A 17013-nucleotide genomic window follows, 5' to 3' on the forward strand; every position below is an offset into this window, starting at 1 on the left:
AAAGCAGAATCTGCAAAATAAATAACAAAAAAAATAATAAATCTTCAATCTCCTCTGCCTGTTATTTATCAGTTCACTGACTAAAACGGAGCAAATAGAAGTAAATTCTCATATAACTCCACTTTCCCTTATTAACTTCTTTCCTCAACTCAAACAAAATGCAAATGCCATTCTAGAACTAAAGCATGTTAAAGCTGATTTATAGCTATTTAGTTGTTTTGTTTTTCCTTTGTTGTTGTTTTGCAGTTTCCATAGTTAAAGTTTCTTCAGGCCTTGTCAAGGATTTTGATACTTTTAATTGACGTCACTCTGATCTTTTTGAAAGCAAAAGGACTTTTAAACTCAACTCTTTGTGACATCAATTAGGCACATTTGCCAACTAAAAGCCTGAATGACCTTGATTGATCAGTTTGCAAGGGGTGATCAGAGCTCTGTGGTAGAAGTGCTATAAGTTGACTAAATAGTCATATAATGAAATATTATCTTATTCTTATTCTATATCTATGGGTTTTCTTTTCCCTTATTCTAAAAAGAAGACAGGGTATAATATCATGTTTTGATTGTATCATCTCTTCCTTATTGCTAAAAAAGGTACAGTTCTGTTTATTTCTATTTTTTTCAAGATTAAATAGTGTCACTTTCTGGAGTGTTTTTACCAAAATGTTATAATTTCTCTCAAAATTTATTGGACTTTATTATCACTCCGCAGAGACATACCCGCATGTTTGCGAGTCGATGGTCACGTAGTGCGGTAATCAGTTGCTGCTGTTAACCTTTAACTTCTGAGCGGATGTGTGACGCACTTTCTTGGGCCGGTAAGCACCTGACCCTCGCCCTGTCCAACTCAGCTTACAGCAGCAAGGAGGAAGAGGAAGGAGAGGAAGAGGTAATATCAGGATTAAGTGAAAGAGACATCAAAGCAGAAATGAATTAAAGAAAACGGAGGAGGTTTCAGAGACGGTTTAGAAAGATTAAAGCTGAGAGAGTGGATGAAGAAAACTAATATATTTAAAATCATCTTGCCTTGTTAGACACCTGAATTCTAGCATTAGGATCATTTGTCTAAATTTATTAACAAGAAAAACAGCAAAAAAAAAATTCTCACTGGCCTCTGCTGATTTATGGGACAAAAAAATAGAAAACCTGAATTTGTTTGCTGTTCAAGAACAAGGTCAAAGTAAAAAAAACTCTCACATGGCTGCTCTTGCGTATATAAAGACATCCAGTGCCCACAGTCAGACACACCCTTCAGTACACATTAGCAGCTGAGATCATAGTCTGAAAGAAAACTGATCTTCCTTCCAATTTGATTATGTCTAACCTCAGAAAAGCTGCTCTGCACAACCAAGACATGCATTTACTCCTGAAATGAGATTTCATGGCACTTTTAATGTTCCAGCAGCTGGTGCTGCGTGCCAATGAGATGTCAGTGATTTCTTTTCCTCAACATTTCTTTCTAGACAACTCACTGTGGCTCAGCAGCTGACAGGTAGCACGAAACAAGGTTTGCTCTTCACAGCTGCTTCAAACAGAGACATTTGAGTCTCGAAAAAACAGCTTAAGAAGTGCCATCAAGCTTTCAAGCTTAATAAATCTGGTATCTTAGCTTATTTCCCCTATTAGTAACATTCCTTTACATAAAATATTACTTTAAAAGACTTAAACTGAGGTTTTTAGAAGTTAAAAATAGCAAAAAATAAATTGTTAAGACTGTTCTGGTTTAAAGATTTTATAGAGAAGTTCTAGAGACATTGTCTGGAGTTTTCTCACGGATCCCAGAACAGTGAGCTACACCCTCCCCCACGTGTTGCTTAACCCTGCTCGTCAGTAACTGGCTGGAGGAAGACGGCTACTCTTTTCCCATGGTTACAGCACAGAGAAAATGTCAGTTTGGAAATATTTCCAGTCATTGCAAACATGCACAGACATGGTGTTAAAACTAGAGGAGTATCACTCATCAGTCCTATTAATGGGACGGTGTTTTAAATCTTTATTAGATAAGTTTTAATATTTTGTACAATCAGTATTTCAAAACTGGATGTTTTTTTTCTCTCCAAAGTATATTTATAAAAAAATAAAATAACTTTAAATGATATCTTTGAACTTTTTCAAACTTATCAAACTTTTTATCAAATTTATCAAACTTTTTTTTTTTTTTTTTTTTGCAATGGCAGGACTAAGAAAAGGTATTAAAAATGAACTTATTCAGTTTTTTTTTCTTTTTTTTCTGGTGCATCTTTCACATCAGTCTTAACATTAACACAACAGCTGGTGCATTTCTCTATCTAATTAGCACAAACTAAAAAACAAGTTTCAGCTGCAAATAAATGTCAGCGGCTCTTAAAGTGAGTCATTCTTGCACATCCAAAATGAAACGGTGCACAATATGTCACTCGAGTGCAGCTCTGGAAGAAATTAAGAGGCCACTTAAAATGATCACTTTCTCTGATTTTACGTTTTATAGGTATATGTCTGAGTAAAATGAACTTTGTTCTTATATTCTATGAACTATTGACAGAATGTCAGAATGAAATTTCAAGCAAATATTTTGTATTTATTTGCAGAAAATGAGAAATGGTCAAAATAACAAAAAGGATGCAGTGGTTTCAGACCACAAATAATACAAGGAAAAGTAGTTGATACTCATTTCAAAACAACAATATTAATTTTTTAACTACGGAAGAGTTCAGGAATCAATATTTGGCGGAATAATTAGGAGGTTTTCAATGGGGTTCACTGCAGTGGGCTCTTAATCTTTTTTCGGAGATGTATATCATGAGATTCAGTTCTAAGTGGACCTAGCTAAGAGCTTCACACACTCCTCATCATCAGTAAATACCAAGGTTCGCCGGAGAAAAATTTGGGAGACAATTTCAGAAAGAAACGTGTTGGTAGATTGTAAATGGGGAGTGACCATCACAAAGTGGTCAGAGGGAAAAGTTTAAAGAGATTGAGGCAAGTTATTATAAACCCGACTCAGTTTCATCAGTTTTGTCACAACTGTGAAAAGATGTGGAAGAAAACCCAAAACATTTGATCAAAATTATATAGATTAAAAGGCAATTCTACTACACAAGGGAAATGTATGCAAATATCTTGATAAAAACAAAAAGTCTGAAACATAATTTTATTTATTGTCTTGACCTGTAGCAAACAAAATCATTTTGGTCATCATAAACATCAGAAGTTTATTGTGTTTTCTGACACAGTTAGAAAAAGAGTATGTGCTTTTTTTATACAGTATTTGTTAATATTTGGTTTTAACTTTACGCACTCCCAGTTATCTACAACCTTTAATGTTTCACTTATAAACAGATTGTCCCCACAAGTCTCTAAAGGTGCTCTCCGGTGATTAGATCCAATTATTTTCATAATAAGGCCCTTTAAGCTCAACAGGTCTTGACATGCCGTCTTTTTGTGTAGAAGTTGGATAATTACACTCTTTAAATCGACTACATACCGACCTGAGTTGCATCTGAAGTGTTTTGCAATTATCCACAACTAGATTACTTTGTAGAGCAGGAAATCCATCGTAAATCATGCGTCTTTCTTCGTCAGCCAGCCTGAAATCTGTTTATGAGCCATCAGATTTATTGTTACTATGAAAATAGTATCATAGGAAACAGCACTCAAACTATTTCAGATTACGCAACGCCGATAAGCGTATGGGAAACCCTCACATCATGCTACCAGGAGGCCTGATCCTTCAGCTTTTAGTGTCATTTCTGTTCAAACAGGGTGGAGTTTTAATTTCCTTTATATCACCTCCGCTGTCAGCGTAATATCCGCTCTCATTTACTATGAATTAAACGGCTCACTTGGTTGTGCAACAGCTGAAGTCTTTGCCAAGGCGAAGCCGAGCAATTGTAGTGGGAAGAAGAAGCGAGAGGGCATCGCTGGAAGAGACGAGGAGGGAAGAGCAGAGATATTTATAGTCAGCTCATCTCACGATGGCGTCTCTGGAAGCTCTTTTTCCTCTTTTCTTCCTCACTGCCATCATTTACTGTTCACATACACCCAGGGTGTCAAACTAATTTTTATTTTGGGCCATATCAAGATTATGAATGTCCTTAAATGGCCATTTGTGCCCAAATGTATTGATAAAAACCCATTAACCCACCGCTAAGATATGAATAAATAGCTCTCACTGCATTTGATGAATACTTTTTAATATTGAATTATACTGAATCTCTTTTCATATTGATCTCATTTGGCAGCATGCAGATAAAAACTGCTTTGACTGTTAAAATAATATTTAAGCACAAAATTGTTATTGTACAGGCTCTCTTTATGTGTTCTTCTAGAGTTTGGAAGGCCATATAAAAACTTATGAGTGATTAAATATTTTAACATAAATATGGTCAGAAATATGGTGGTCAGAAATAACAGGAACAAGCGTTAAAGAAAAAAATATTTCAAGATTTATTTGCTGTATAAACATGTCTTGAGTTGCTTCCATACACTGTACAATACGTAGGGTCAATCACTTTTCTCTCAGTAGACAGAAAGGTGAAACTGCCCTGGTTAACATGCCCGTCCTTTTTATACAGAGACAGATTGCATCTTTTTTTTTAATCCTTATTTAAAAAAAAAAAACGCTTACAGCACAAAATAAAACAGCTATTCAACGTGACTTTTAAGCTGTAACACGATGCAAGATGCATTGTCCAAAAAGAAAACAAAAAAACAATATCCCTGAAGAATTCCTCACTGAGGTAACATTTATCAAGTCATTCACTCCTCCTTTCATTTTGTTTTATCGTGGCACTGCCTCCTCCCGCTCCTCTATCCGCTCTCGATTTTTTTACACAACCTTCCTCTCTCAAGCGCATGTACTGTAGCTACAAGTTTAAGGACACAGAAACGTCCGTTCCCATGATCTGGGAAATTTAGAAACAGAGAAAATGACTCTATTTCTCTTTTGATGTTAGAAAGACACACACACACACACACACACCCACACGCACACACAAACACTATCCAGAAGAAAGCAGCTCGAAATAAACCGTGTTCTCTTTAAATAGAAAAGCTGCGCCTTGAAATATTCCTGTCCTCGGGTGCAAATGATCAAGTTCTTGCTGCTCACCGTTTTATAGTAAATGGGATACGAATCCAAACAAGGAACCTCGATCGTATTGTATTCGTAATATGAGATCAACTTTGCATATAAATTCAAAATGTATACATATACTGAGATTATACAGTATATTCATATTGAAAGGCCACCGGAATAGCATGTTATATCAAAATATGAGGAAAAAGAAAACATTTGTAATTATTTAAGCTGGGTGTTGAGACAAATACTGGCATGCTGAAGCACAGCTCTGGCTGTGCAAAGCTTTGGGTGTGTATGCAGGCGTGTGTGTGTGTGTGTGTGTTTGCAATGGCCTCTGATGATGGACACATTTGCACCAGGTGAAATGGTGCTTCAGTTCAAAAGCTCATGACCCCGCTGGATCCTGAACAGTTACACAGAGCAGGTATCGTACAAAAGGAGAGGAATTTAAAAACACTGAGGTCGTAGATGTACAAAATCCTGCAAAAACAAGGTGTTCTGATATACTGCAGAGTAACAAAGAGGACCTCGTGTGACCCGTTACGGTAAGAAGGCAGCGTGCCTCTCTACCATTACCGTATTCCTATAAAAAAAATTAAAATAACAGAGAAATGTTTTTTAATAAGTGCGATTACAAGAGTATTGAACAGTCAGCGTTAGAAAGGTTATATAAGGCCAGCTTTAAACCAACGAGGAGATCCAAATGCTGCTTCCCACAGAGACCCCGTCCACATCTGCTCTTTGACAATCAGGTACTGATAGACGCTGGGCTTCATGGAAAAATGAGAGAATCACTTTGGATTTAAACATCCTGTACTTTATTTTATGAAAATTTGCTTTAAATCATCAGCTAAGTGAAAAGAGATGCACCAATTGGTCAGGCCAGAGTTGAAGAGGGTAAATTTTACTTTGAATGGCTCTGCTCAGAAATTTGAAACCTCATTTTTGGTTGTGATTCATTTTCCGCAAAGGAATATAAAAGCCCAGATGAAAGAAAGGAAAGAGTAAAGAAAAAAAAACTGAAGAATTATGGCCAATAGAGTACTGTTTTTGTTTTTTAAATGTGTCCACATAATACAACCTGTTATCATTTTCTAAATGTTGCATTCAGTTGCAAGCTCTGAAGTTACAAGACAGCTAAAATGAAAATGTCAACTCTAAATGGTCATGTGGTTTTACAAGACTTTGAATCTGTAAGCTAGACTATAAATTAGTCAGAGAAAATATAGTATATTATTTGGTATGAAAATGTTTGCATTTTGTGAAACCCGGTGGTGGGAGAATCATGCTGTGGGGATGAAACAAGAAAGAAAGAAAAAAAATCTTCATTGGTCACAATTGGCACTGAAGTTTGACCTTAAAGAAGTCAGAAAAACGTGATTGGTGGATCTCCAGAAATAAAGGAAGGATTAGTTAATTAAACATTTCCTGTCTACTTTTAGCTTTTAAAATCTGATGACTGCCTTGTTTTAGCTCTGATTATTTGGCTTTCAGCTTTGCGTGCGATTAAAAATGACTCCATGATTACACAGACTATTTTTCCCTTGGTCAAATAAACCTAGCTGTGTGGCATTTGGTAGATTAAAAGCTAAAGCAGAAATAGCTGCTTTATTTCACTTCTTTTGGTCTAAATCTTAAGATAAGATGATTAGAACCTTATGTTGAATGGCATGGTGTATGCTAAGATGTTATCCTGTGTCCAAATTGACTCAAAGAATGAAGGAAATAATTTGCAAGCAGAATAGAGCCATTTGTTGGGAATTTGTCTTAATTCTCAGTTGTTGTTGTTGTTGTTGTTTTTTTTTTACTTTAGCACTTCCTCTAAGCGTAGCAGATGTGCATGTTGTCCCAGAAAGCCATTTATACTCTGAAAACAAAAAGTCCTTCCACATTTTAAAGCAACATCCAACCCTTTGTTACAAAGACTATTAGAGAGCACACAGCACCACAGCATGCTCAGGTATACAAAATAAGATCCATTTGTTTAATACCTGTAATATATAAATTCCCTTTTCACTATTAATATATCTCTCTGGTGATACAGCCAAAGCTTAAAACTATCTTTAATGAAATGGGTGATCCTTACTAAGAACTATTCTCCTTGGATGCCCCTTAATGCAGTGAAGGGACAGTTAGTGCAGTCTGTCTCTGAGGCCGGTCCCAGTCCACAACACAAACACCAGATTACGCCCCCGCTGTCCCTCTTCTTGGTGTCCTTTTTGGCAAAAGTGAGACCGCTCAGATAAGGTGCCCAAAAAAGTTGCTCTGAACCGTTAATCACTTCCTCCTTTTGCTCTCAGGGAAGTTTCCAAAAAGAAAAACACGAGAGTCTGAGCGGGCAGAGACCAGTTTTGGCAAAACAAGCTTGTGATGCAATAACGGAAATAAGTTCAAAAGAGTTTGGTTTCTCGCTGAAACGACTAAGCTGGTGGACACAACCCCGTGGCTCCTCACCGGCAGCCGAATGAGCAGTGATATGGGGAGGGAAGGAGGCAAAGCCAACTTCCAACCTTCACTCAGACCCCCGACCTCAGTCTAGGACTCCAGGTCCCCGTTCCCTCCCCACTGAACTGCGCAGCTGTCCGGACTCGTCGCAGCCTGGGACTGGCCTCTCCTCTGTCTGCTCTTCCTCCTCTCTGAATGTCTCTTTATCAAGTGCCAGCACGTCTACGTCGGCTACACCACTGTGCAAACTGCATTGTGTCGCAAAAAATTCAAAATGAGTCTGGGGGGGGGGAACAAACTCCAACAACTCTTCCCTTTCTTTAGTTTTACAATCTCTTAAGCCATTTTCAGATTGAATCACTTTGTTTTTGGACAAAGATAAAGAGTATATAATTATATAAACATACAGATCTGTGCGTAAATGTACATAAAAATATACAAAAATGCATATTGACATATTGAATTTGTTAAGGACTTCTCATACATGGTCTGCTATGTACGTTACATACAGTACAAACTTACATACTTTTTTAAGTGTGCGTGTATGGGTGTGTGTGTGTTAATTCCTTGGTTTTAAAAAAACTCTACATTTAGTAGAGCAAGTAAATCCCAGATTCTCCACAAGACGCCAACAAGCTCAGCATGACACTGGCAATGCCGTCGTCTCTGTGGATCCTCCATGTTCCTTTCTTTGTATTAAGCTGTCAGTTCTGCTGTGGTCGTTCAGTCAACTTAGTCGAGCCTTGACAGCTCAGGTGTAAACCCACAGTCCACTGCTCTGGGTTAAAGAAACTCCTCTCACATCTTCTTAAACTTGGCTTCAGTGACCCCTCCGGTCGCTCCAGAGCAGCTCTGTGGCCAGGCTCTCGGAGCAGGAGCCTCAGGAGGCGAAAACTTTCAATAAAACCGGCTGCTCTCCTCCCACTGCAGCCGCTCGTTACCTCCTACCTCTTAAAAAAAGAGAGGGGGTTGGGACAGTCTCAAGTCATACTCTCAAGTGGACTCCAGTGTGTCCAGCTGAAACACGTTGTGATTGGTCGGGGTGGTGAAGAAGAGCTGGTCGTGCTGCGGGGAAGTGGCGCGGTTGTCGCAGGGGCTGTTGAGGCCCAGCGTCCGCTCAAAGTCCAGGAGCTGGCCCATGAAGTTGAAGTTGGGGGAAATGTTGGACTTTTTCCGCTTGACGAAGTCGTAGGCGTCGTTGAGTGACAGGTTGAGCTTCTGCATCAGGTAGGCCACAGTAACGGTGACCGAACGGCTAATCCCGGCCAAGCAGTGGACCAGGATGCCGCACTTTTTGGAACGAGCCTCGTCTGGGGAGGGCGAGAGAATAAAGGAGAATAGAAAGAAATTATAAGATTAACTTGAAACTCGGGATTTACTTTGATACATTAAAATGCAAACAATTAGGGCGGAATGATTAATCAAATTAATCATGATTAATCGATAACTGGAGTATACTGACTAAAATGACATTTTAAGAGCAATAAAAAGTATGACTAATATAAAAACTTGAAAAGGTTTTAGCTTCCCTTTGTTCAAATTCTGAAAACAAGAATTTCCTACTAAGCACTTTTTGATATCCAATCATTCAGTTAATCAACAGATTAGGCCTACACTGTATTGACGAGGTTTCACATTTTTAACTTTTTTTTTTTTCTGCAGATGTGACAAAGAGCACAATCATAGGATGCTGTTTTTGATTTTTAGACAATAAGATGTTTATTTTCTAATAAAAATACATTTATTTGCATATTTTAATGTATTTTTTTACATTGTATAAGAAGGCTTAAGTGATTAAATTAAAATATTTGTAGAATCTGCTTTCAGGAAGCTAATTTTGATTGTGACATTAATCATTTCTATAAAGTTGGGTGACTTACTTAATAATCTGGAGGTAGTTCTAAAATGAGCTTAAATAAACCAAAAGGTTAATTCATCAATCAATAATGACAAGTATTCATAAATATAAACAACATGATTATCCATTCTACTCCTTATTTATTTTGGCTATCCTATAAATGACTTTTGACTTTAAAATGATTATTTTGTTACTTTAAAACGTCCTCTTTATCAGCATTCATTAGATCAAATACATTTTACTACAGACTGACTTTGTAATGTTTTTCTGTCCACAATTTGTGGACTTTTGGTAAATATTTGGTTTTGGGGTAAATGTACGACTGTCACGTCTCCTTATAAAAAACGTCTTTGTTTTGGACGCATTAGAGGAAGCACTGAGAACAAAAATATGTCATTTTTAAAATTTGGATAATAATTATTATTTATTATGTTACGTCTAAATGATACAGCTCACAACTGGTTTTCTCAATGACACTGTAGAACTCGAGTTCTCTTCCACCTCTCTGTCTGAAGCAAACTGTGAATAAAAAAGCGTCCTACATTATTAAGCGGCTGCACCCATCCACCTATCAGTTTCGAGCCTTTGCACTCACATCCAGAGGCCATTAGAGCGAGAGTTAAGTGCTTCTTTCCTTCCTTTCTTTCAGCCTCTTCTCGCTCTCTCTGACTGCTTCCCTTGTTGGAGGATTGAGGTCAGTTGGCTCGCGAACTCAGGCAGCCGCGCTGGTGCCAAATTAAATTTATATGTGATGTATGCTCACATTCCACAACGCCGAAAAAAAAAAAAAAAAAGGAGGGAGATGGGTGTAAAAATCATTGTCAGGAGAATTTATCCAAGCTCCAGACGGCTCAGAAGTGGAATAAATAACCAGTGGCTAATCTCCTGGAACTGATCTGAGAGCTGAGCTGCATTGCTGCTGCTTTAGAACCATAACGCCAAAATCCTCCGTTTATCAAGATGCTTAACTACCAGAATAACAAACTCCTTTCTCTTCCTACGTCGTCGCATAAATATCCAACAACATGTTTTAGTTATTCAACAAATTCTCAACTTTCCGGCAGTAGATTGGTGACACATCCATGTCCCCTTAATTAGCCTACTACAACCAGGAGGTTCTGATGTAATCTCTGCATATTACAGCTGGGCGGACAGCTCCATCGAACATCGGTATGACCCAAATCTGCCACAACCTCCTGGTCTGCAGAGGGAATTCATTCATTCCCAGAGAATAAAGTAAAAAAAAATGGAGGGAAATGCAGAAAACCAAACCAGATGAGCAAAAAAGTCACGATTATGACTCTGTTCTCAAAGAATCAATGTTTTGTTTACGACCTCATGGATGTCAAAGCTTTTCATGGAAAGCAATTTGATAACAAAAACAACAAAACTTTTTTTTTTCCTACACACACCACAAGCTATAAAGAATTTTGCCTCTAATTTACAAAAGTTAGGCTTTAAATTCAGAACATGTAAAAAAAACAGATGTACAGAGGGCTGGATGGATGGGTAGACAGGGATAGAGGCATGGACTTAGATGAATAAATCGATGGAACGATGGGTAGATAAATGGATGACCAGACCAGACCAGATAAAGGTATTAATTAAAAGATTGAAGAAACTAGGAGCAAACTGTGAAAATAAAAAGATTTATCCATGCTCCATTGGTTTTTGTTCCAGGCTTTTCCTGGAAAAAGCTTGAATCAAATTCCAGGCTTTTTCAGACTTCTTAGGATTTTAGAATGTTTATTGGCAAAAATTCCTTAAAATTAGAGCTGCACAATATATTGAATTTTAATTATCACTGCAACATCAATGTTTGCAGTTTCACAGTTGCAAAGCACTATTTGGATCCACGATTTTGTAGGATATAGTCTTTCAGGAAAATGCATGCAAGCAAATTCTGCATGTCAGTAATATATTTTATCAAAGCTCTGCAAGTTGGAGTGTAATTTTAGAGGCTGAGATGCTTGAGCTGACCAAAGGTTGTGGAGACATTGTGATGAGGGAAAAAATAGAAAAGAACCAGGAAAAAGTGGGTTAATCATAACTGATAACATTATGACATTGTTTAGTAACGCTGTAGTAATTACATATTTTTCTAATGTTGTACACTCCACTTATTTTTCTTCAAGTGTACAGTAAACTGTACATGCCCTTTGAACTGCCTTGTTGCTGAAATATGCTAAACAAATCAGCTTGATCGATTGATACGCAGTCAAATAATGCAAAAGAATTAGAGCAACTTTCTGTCCTTTTAAATTATGATGCGTCAAAATGTAATTCCATGTAATGCGGTCCAAATGAAGTGAGATGTGATGCAGTAAAACACTTGTCTTCGCAGCTGCCGTTAGATGTTGCATCACTAAACTTTTACTTTAGGATTTGATTGTTGAAGATTTTCAGACACACTTTATGCAAAATACCACAAGGACAATTAAGCACAACAAAGTGCATTTCTATGGTCTGTAATCCATCAATAAGTGGTTGGTATTAATCCATGTATGTGAAAATTTACTGTCACGAGTCAATACTTTTAACAGTTTACAAAACGACCACAAAGTAGATTCTTCAGCTGAGAGAATTAAATTCAGAATCCATGGTGGCTACATTTTTCTTCTATTTATGTTTTTCAGAGAGAAACATTTAAACTTTTGGTTATGTGGATTCATTTTGGACAATGAAGATGAATGTGTTCTTAAAAAACATAGCATTAATACCACATTTTCCCTCTGAATAAGTAAATAAATATTAAATTGGGAGTATCTGGTTGCTCTGCAGCAAGGCAAAAACGAGCATCTAAAAAAAGAGATAAGACTTTTGTTTTCAAAGTCCCCTGAAAGTGGCATGATGTAACATTAGAGCTGGAGAGAAATAAAGATGAGGTGTCTGGATTTATTCCTCTCTGAGCTCAGACTGCAGTTCACAGTCTGCAAATCAGAACTGGCTTCTGAATCAGACAAAGTCACACCAAAACAGGCTGAAAAACAAACTCACAGCTTGTTTTCGTTCTGACATTTTGAGTTGGTAGTGACTTCACATGTCAGTATTAACTATTTTAAGCACAGAAATTGAAATTGCTCTGGTCAATTTTAACTCAACCTTTCTCTATTTTGGACATGCTGCCTCCACTTACCAATAAATGAAATGGCCTCGGGGAAAAACTGCGAGAGGTTCTGGCTCCAGTGATCGGAGATGGGGATCTGTTTGTACTTGAAGTCTCCCTCGTGCTCGAACATGTTGGGCAGGTTGGGCGTGACGTTCAGGATGTACTTGATGTTGTACTTGCTGAGCACATCCAGGTTTGCAGAGTCTTTGGCACAGCCCAGGTAAAGGTACGGCAGGATCTGGACGGGGAAGGCGGGCTGGTTGTTGGGGAGCGGGCTGCCCTCCGACTCCGTGGCGCTGCTCGGCTCTCGGTCGGACTCTCCGTCCGAACAGTCAGAGCTGATGCGGAGTCCGCCCAGGCCCAGGACCGAGGTCGGCGGCGAGCTGCTGGGGCACGAGCAGTCCAGATTGGTCTCACAATGTTCTGGATACTCGGACTGGAATTTGTTGAATCCTCCTGAAGATGATTAAGAAAATACGATAAATGTAATTTAGACGTCATTTTAAAAATTTGTATGTGATCTACCATCAAAGGCAGTCTAATCATTCTGTTCGACACATCTGCTTGAAGAGGAAAATAAAATTTATCTGCCCAAATTTTTTATTTTCTTCCGCTGTATTTTGCATCCTTTTTGATGATAACTTTGTTTATTTTAAAAACGTTGAAGCCAACTTCAAGTCCTCAAGAAATCTTTGACCTCATTGTTTATAAAAAACCTTTGACCTTTTTGGCTCTCACATCCTCTAAATCTATCTATTTTAACTTGATCTGTTTCAACCTGCTGAAGGCTAAAAGCTCAGATGAATCTCAGCCAAATAAAGATTGAAAATGCAGCAGCCCTTCATTTAAATGACCATTTTCTCAACTTCACACTTCTTATTTTGTTAGATCTACCACTCATGTTTGGGACGTCCAATAAAAACTAATGAAATTGTTTTTCTATGGAAATATTATGGGTGATAAGTTTCATTTTATGATTTTAATTGTTGAAATTAAATACATTTGCTGAAATGCTGGTGCTTTAAGCACCCTTTGTTGTTTTTTTTATGTTTATTTTCTTTTATATCCAGCTTTATATCTTGTTTTTTCCTTTTCCTTTGATTGCATTTTTCGCTGTTGTTGTTTTTGCTTTTACATTGTGAAAGCTAAAAAATAAATAAATGCTAATTACGTTACCCTGGATGATGAAACGTTTTTTTATGGTTTTTTTTGCTGATATTCTGTCAGATCTCATAAAGTCTTGGCATTGAACTCCAAAACATTTGTGGTGCATTTTATTATCTATATGCTTCATACACTATGAGACAACACAACACTGTAGTTAGCTTCTGATTTGGAAGTGTGGAAAAAACTGCTCTTAACTGGATCGGATTCAAAATCTGTAAAACAACCCAATAAATTGGACCTGGATAAACCAACACTAATCACTGCTTCTTTCGACATAGTCTGTATAACTATTGTTTGTAAAAAATGTTACATTACTTTTTGTTTTATTTGGAGCCAGTTAAAGAAACACCAGTCCAGTGTTTGGCCTCAGAACCAAAGCACAGTGAATCTGCTGTTTTCTTTTAATGACTAAACATTTATTTATCTCAGTCGCTCAGAATAATTAGACTGATGCACCAATCAATTGGCCAGAGATCACAATAAACCAGTTTCCCTACACCCAGTTGTAAGCTGGTTAAATACTAAAAAAAAAAATCTTACTTTCTTAAAATTTCACTCATGTATCAGGATAATCAACTCCCCCCACATCAACTACCAGCATGTACATTGAAGAGTAATCAGATAACACTTAAGGACATTTTGTTTTTGAGAGTTTCTACAACTATCAAGGAACATGCAATGTTTTTTTTCTAAATTATAGAACAAAAAGAAATTACATTTCTCAAAATGGAAAATGGCAGATCAGACCTGAAAGACAAGCTCATGACAAAAATAAACGATGTCACAGTGAGGGTTTGGGTACAAAGACTTGTATCTATCTTTAAAACTTTTAGAAGAAAGGAATATAGAAACATTTTCCATTTTTTTTATTCCTGAATAAGGATAAAAGCAAATTCAATACTTTTATGGGCTGACAGAATAATAATAATAAAAAAATGTCTGCCAGCCTTTATAAAACAAAGAACAAATATTTACCATTCTGAGATTCTTACCAATGCAATTATGAAGTTAGGTTTTGATGTGGGACCTGACTGGATTGGATAACAGAGGAGCTAACACTTAGAAACCTATCAGATTTAAGATGTAATCATTTTTACTAAGCACAGATTATTTAAAGGACATTTGGTGTGTTAGAAATAGAGAAAAATCTTGGAAAAGCATGTCTTTGACAAACATTCAGGTTGTAATACAGGATATCATTTAAATATAAACGTTTTTCCGTCATATTCATCCAGGCAGGAACAAGGAAAGAAATTTCCATATTTTTCAAGTTTGTGTAGCAAATCATAGATCATAATATGGGTGTGCAGGTGAATCCGAATCAAATATCTTGACGTTCTTGACAGCGCAGGTGTGCTTCTCGATCTCCTTTAAACAGCAGATTGTCCTTTCACAGTGATCAGGCAGATAAAGGGTAACAACATGTCATTTTCTTGAACAGAAGCATGAAAACAGGGCGGCCGACGCGCTCCATTGAGAAAAGCTGAGCGCTGCGGAGAATCAGGACAGCCAGGCTCGGCAGAAACACTTCACAGCTCAGTGGACTTTTTGTGAATGGCAGCCAAGCTTGTGACTCCCCGTCAAACACATCCATTATCCACGGCTCACATACACTCAGGTCCACTCTGTTACACCCGTCGGGTTTAAAAGCTGCATTTTCTTTCATGTAGAGCTGGGGGAATCTCTCTAAAGGACGCCTCTGCGTCCTGGTTCCTCTCTCCATTCATGAAAAAAAGGTTGCCTTTTCCTGAAGGAGCACAACATGGCGGGGCTATTTCTACTAAACACACGGTGTTTATACGCAAACATGCATTCACGAGTAGTTTAGTTTTTGTAACAAACTCAGTTTTTGTATTTTTAGAGGAATAAAATGCGCGAGGAAGATCAAAGTTTGAAGGCAGTTCAAGTTGAAGGGTCAGGTTTGTTATACTGTATTCAATAACCAAGAGAAGAAGCCATAAAGTCAGGCTCATTTCTAGTTAATTATAGCTTTAGTTTGCGGATTAACACCTAACAAATGTTATATGATGGTTCAGGAACTGTTGGTACCATGTGTGTTTAAAGTGACAAGTTATAACCTCAAATCTGACCGAATAAATGTAAATAAACCTCTTACCCTCCAGATAGAAAGCCTTGCAACCGTCGTCCCGCAGCTTCTGCAGCAGCAGCCCCATCACGGAGCTCCCCAGCCCGGACTCATGTCGCTCCGACGTCGCCTCGTCGTACAGGAGAACCACGTCCGTCTTGCACCGCTTGACGAATTTCTCCTTGTCCTCGTTGTTGGGGATGATGGAGCGGATGGGGAGGTTGCCCTTCTTCAGCCTCCGCAGCATGAGGCCCGGGATGGCCAGGTTGATAGCAGACTCAATGTGCGACGACTCGTACAGCTCATGGGGTCTACAGTCCAGCAGCAGCAGCGCGCCGGCCCCGGACTCCAGCTCGTCCTGCAGCCACTCCACGCTCTTACTCGACATCATCATCACAGTCACGATCACTGAGCCTCTGCACAGATGATCCGTTTTCATCGGGGAAACGTTAGCCCACCTGTCCACTTACGGGACATTATGGCGACACAACAGAATCGGAGGGAATCGAGCGAAAAATAAAAAAAACAAACAAACAAACAAAAAAAAAAAATAAGAGAGAAAATCACGGCGTTAAACTTCGCTCCACCTCCAGCACCACCACCGCCGCCGCCGCCGCTCCAGCTCCAGCTTCTGCGGGCGCTGTGCACCCAACACGCACTTCCACACGCATCCAACACGCACACCGCGATGCCGCTCTGTTTGGAGCAGGAAACTTGAACATGCAGAGCTCTCTTTCGCTCCCTCGCTCGGTCCGACTGAAGTGGATGTCAGTCCAGTCCATCGACGTCCATTCAGCGAGTCCACTCCAGCCCCTCACCGCCGGGGCGTCCGCAGAGTAACGAGCGGGACCGCAGATGTCCACTTAGCGCATTCACATTTGAGTTAAGGCTGAACGGCTGAGGCTAAAGCCCAGGATCAGTTTTAATATTTGACATGCCTGCCCACAGAGCGCCTCTGGTTTGTCATTTCCTCTGGATGCATTAAAGAAGAAGCTCTGCGGGCTTGTCTCTGAGAAGAGGGAGGAGCTGAGAAATTTAAAGGTGCACACATTCAAGCGACTTTAATCACCCAGCATCCATTCATAGTCTAACTCTGAATAACACACTCAGAAATTATAATCCGATTCATGTTTCTGAAGGTCCTAATTCACATAGATACGCTAATATTATGTTTTAAACGAACAGAATACTGGAAAAGAGGACTGAAAATTTAGTCATGACATTTTGCTGAAATGAAGTGTACTTCCACTATTACCAAATAGTAATAGTGGAAGTACACTTCCACTGAGCTG

At 38.5% G+C, this 17013-nt stretch overlaps 1 protein-coding gene across 1 annotated transcript; it reads right to left on the reverse strand.

The window, feature by feature from the left end:
• Positions 1–4398: 4398 nt before the first annotated feature.
• Positions 4399–16712, reverse strand: dusp7 (dual specificity phosphatase 7). Its single transcript, XM_044122163.1, has 3 exons — positions 15752–16712; positions 12496–12924; positions 4399–8811 (listed from the first exon to the last, which is right to left on the reverse strand). The coding sequence occupies exons 1-3, from the start codon at positions 16158–16160 to the stop codon at positions 8495–8497; spliced, it is 1155 nt and encodes a 384-aa protein (XP_043978098.1). The 5' UTR covers positions 16161–16712; the 3' UTR covers positions 4399–8494.
• Positions 16713–17013: the final 301 nt, after the last annotated feature.

Source organism: Gambusia affinis, linkage group LG07 (genome assembly GCF_019740435.1).
Source record: "Gambusia affinis linkage group LG07, SWU_Gaff_1.0, whole genome shotgun sequence".
In the NCBI taxonomy this organism is placed as follows: domain Eukaryota; kingdom Metazoa; phylum Chordata; class Actinopteri; order Cyprinodontiformes; family Poeciliidae; genus Gambusia; species Gambusia affinis.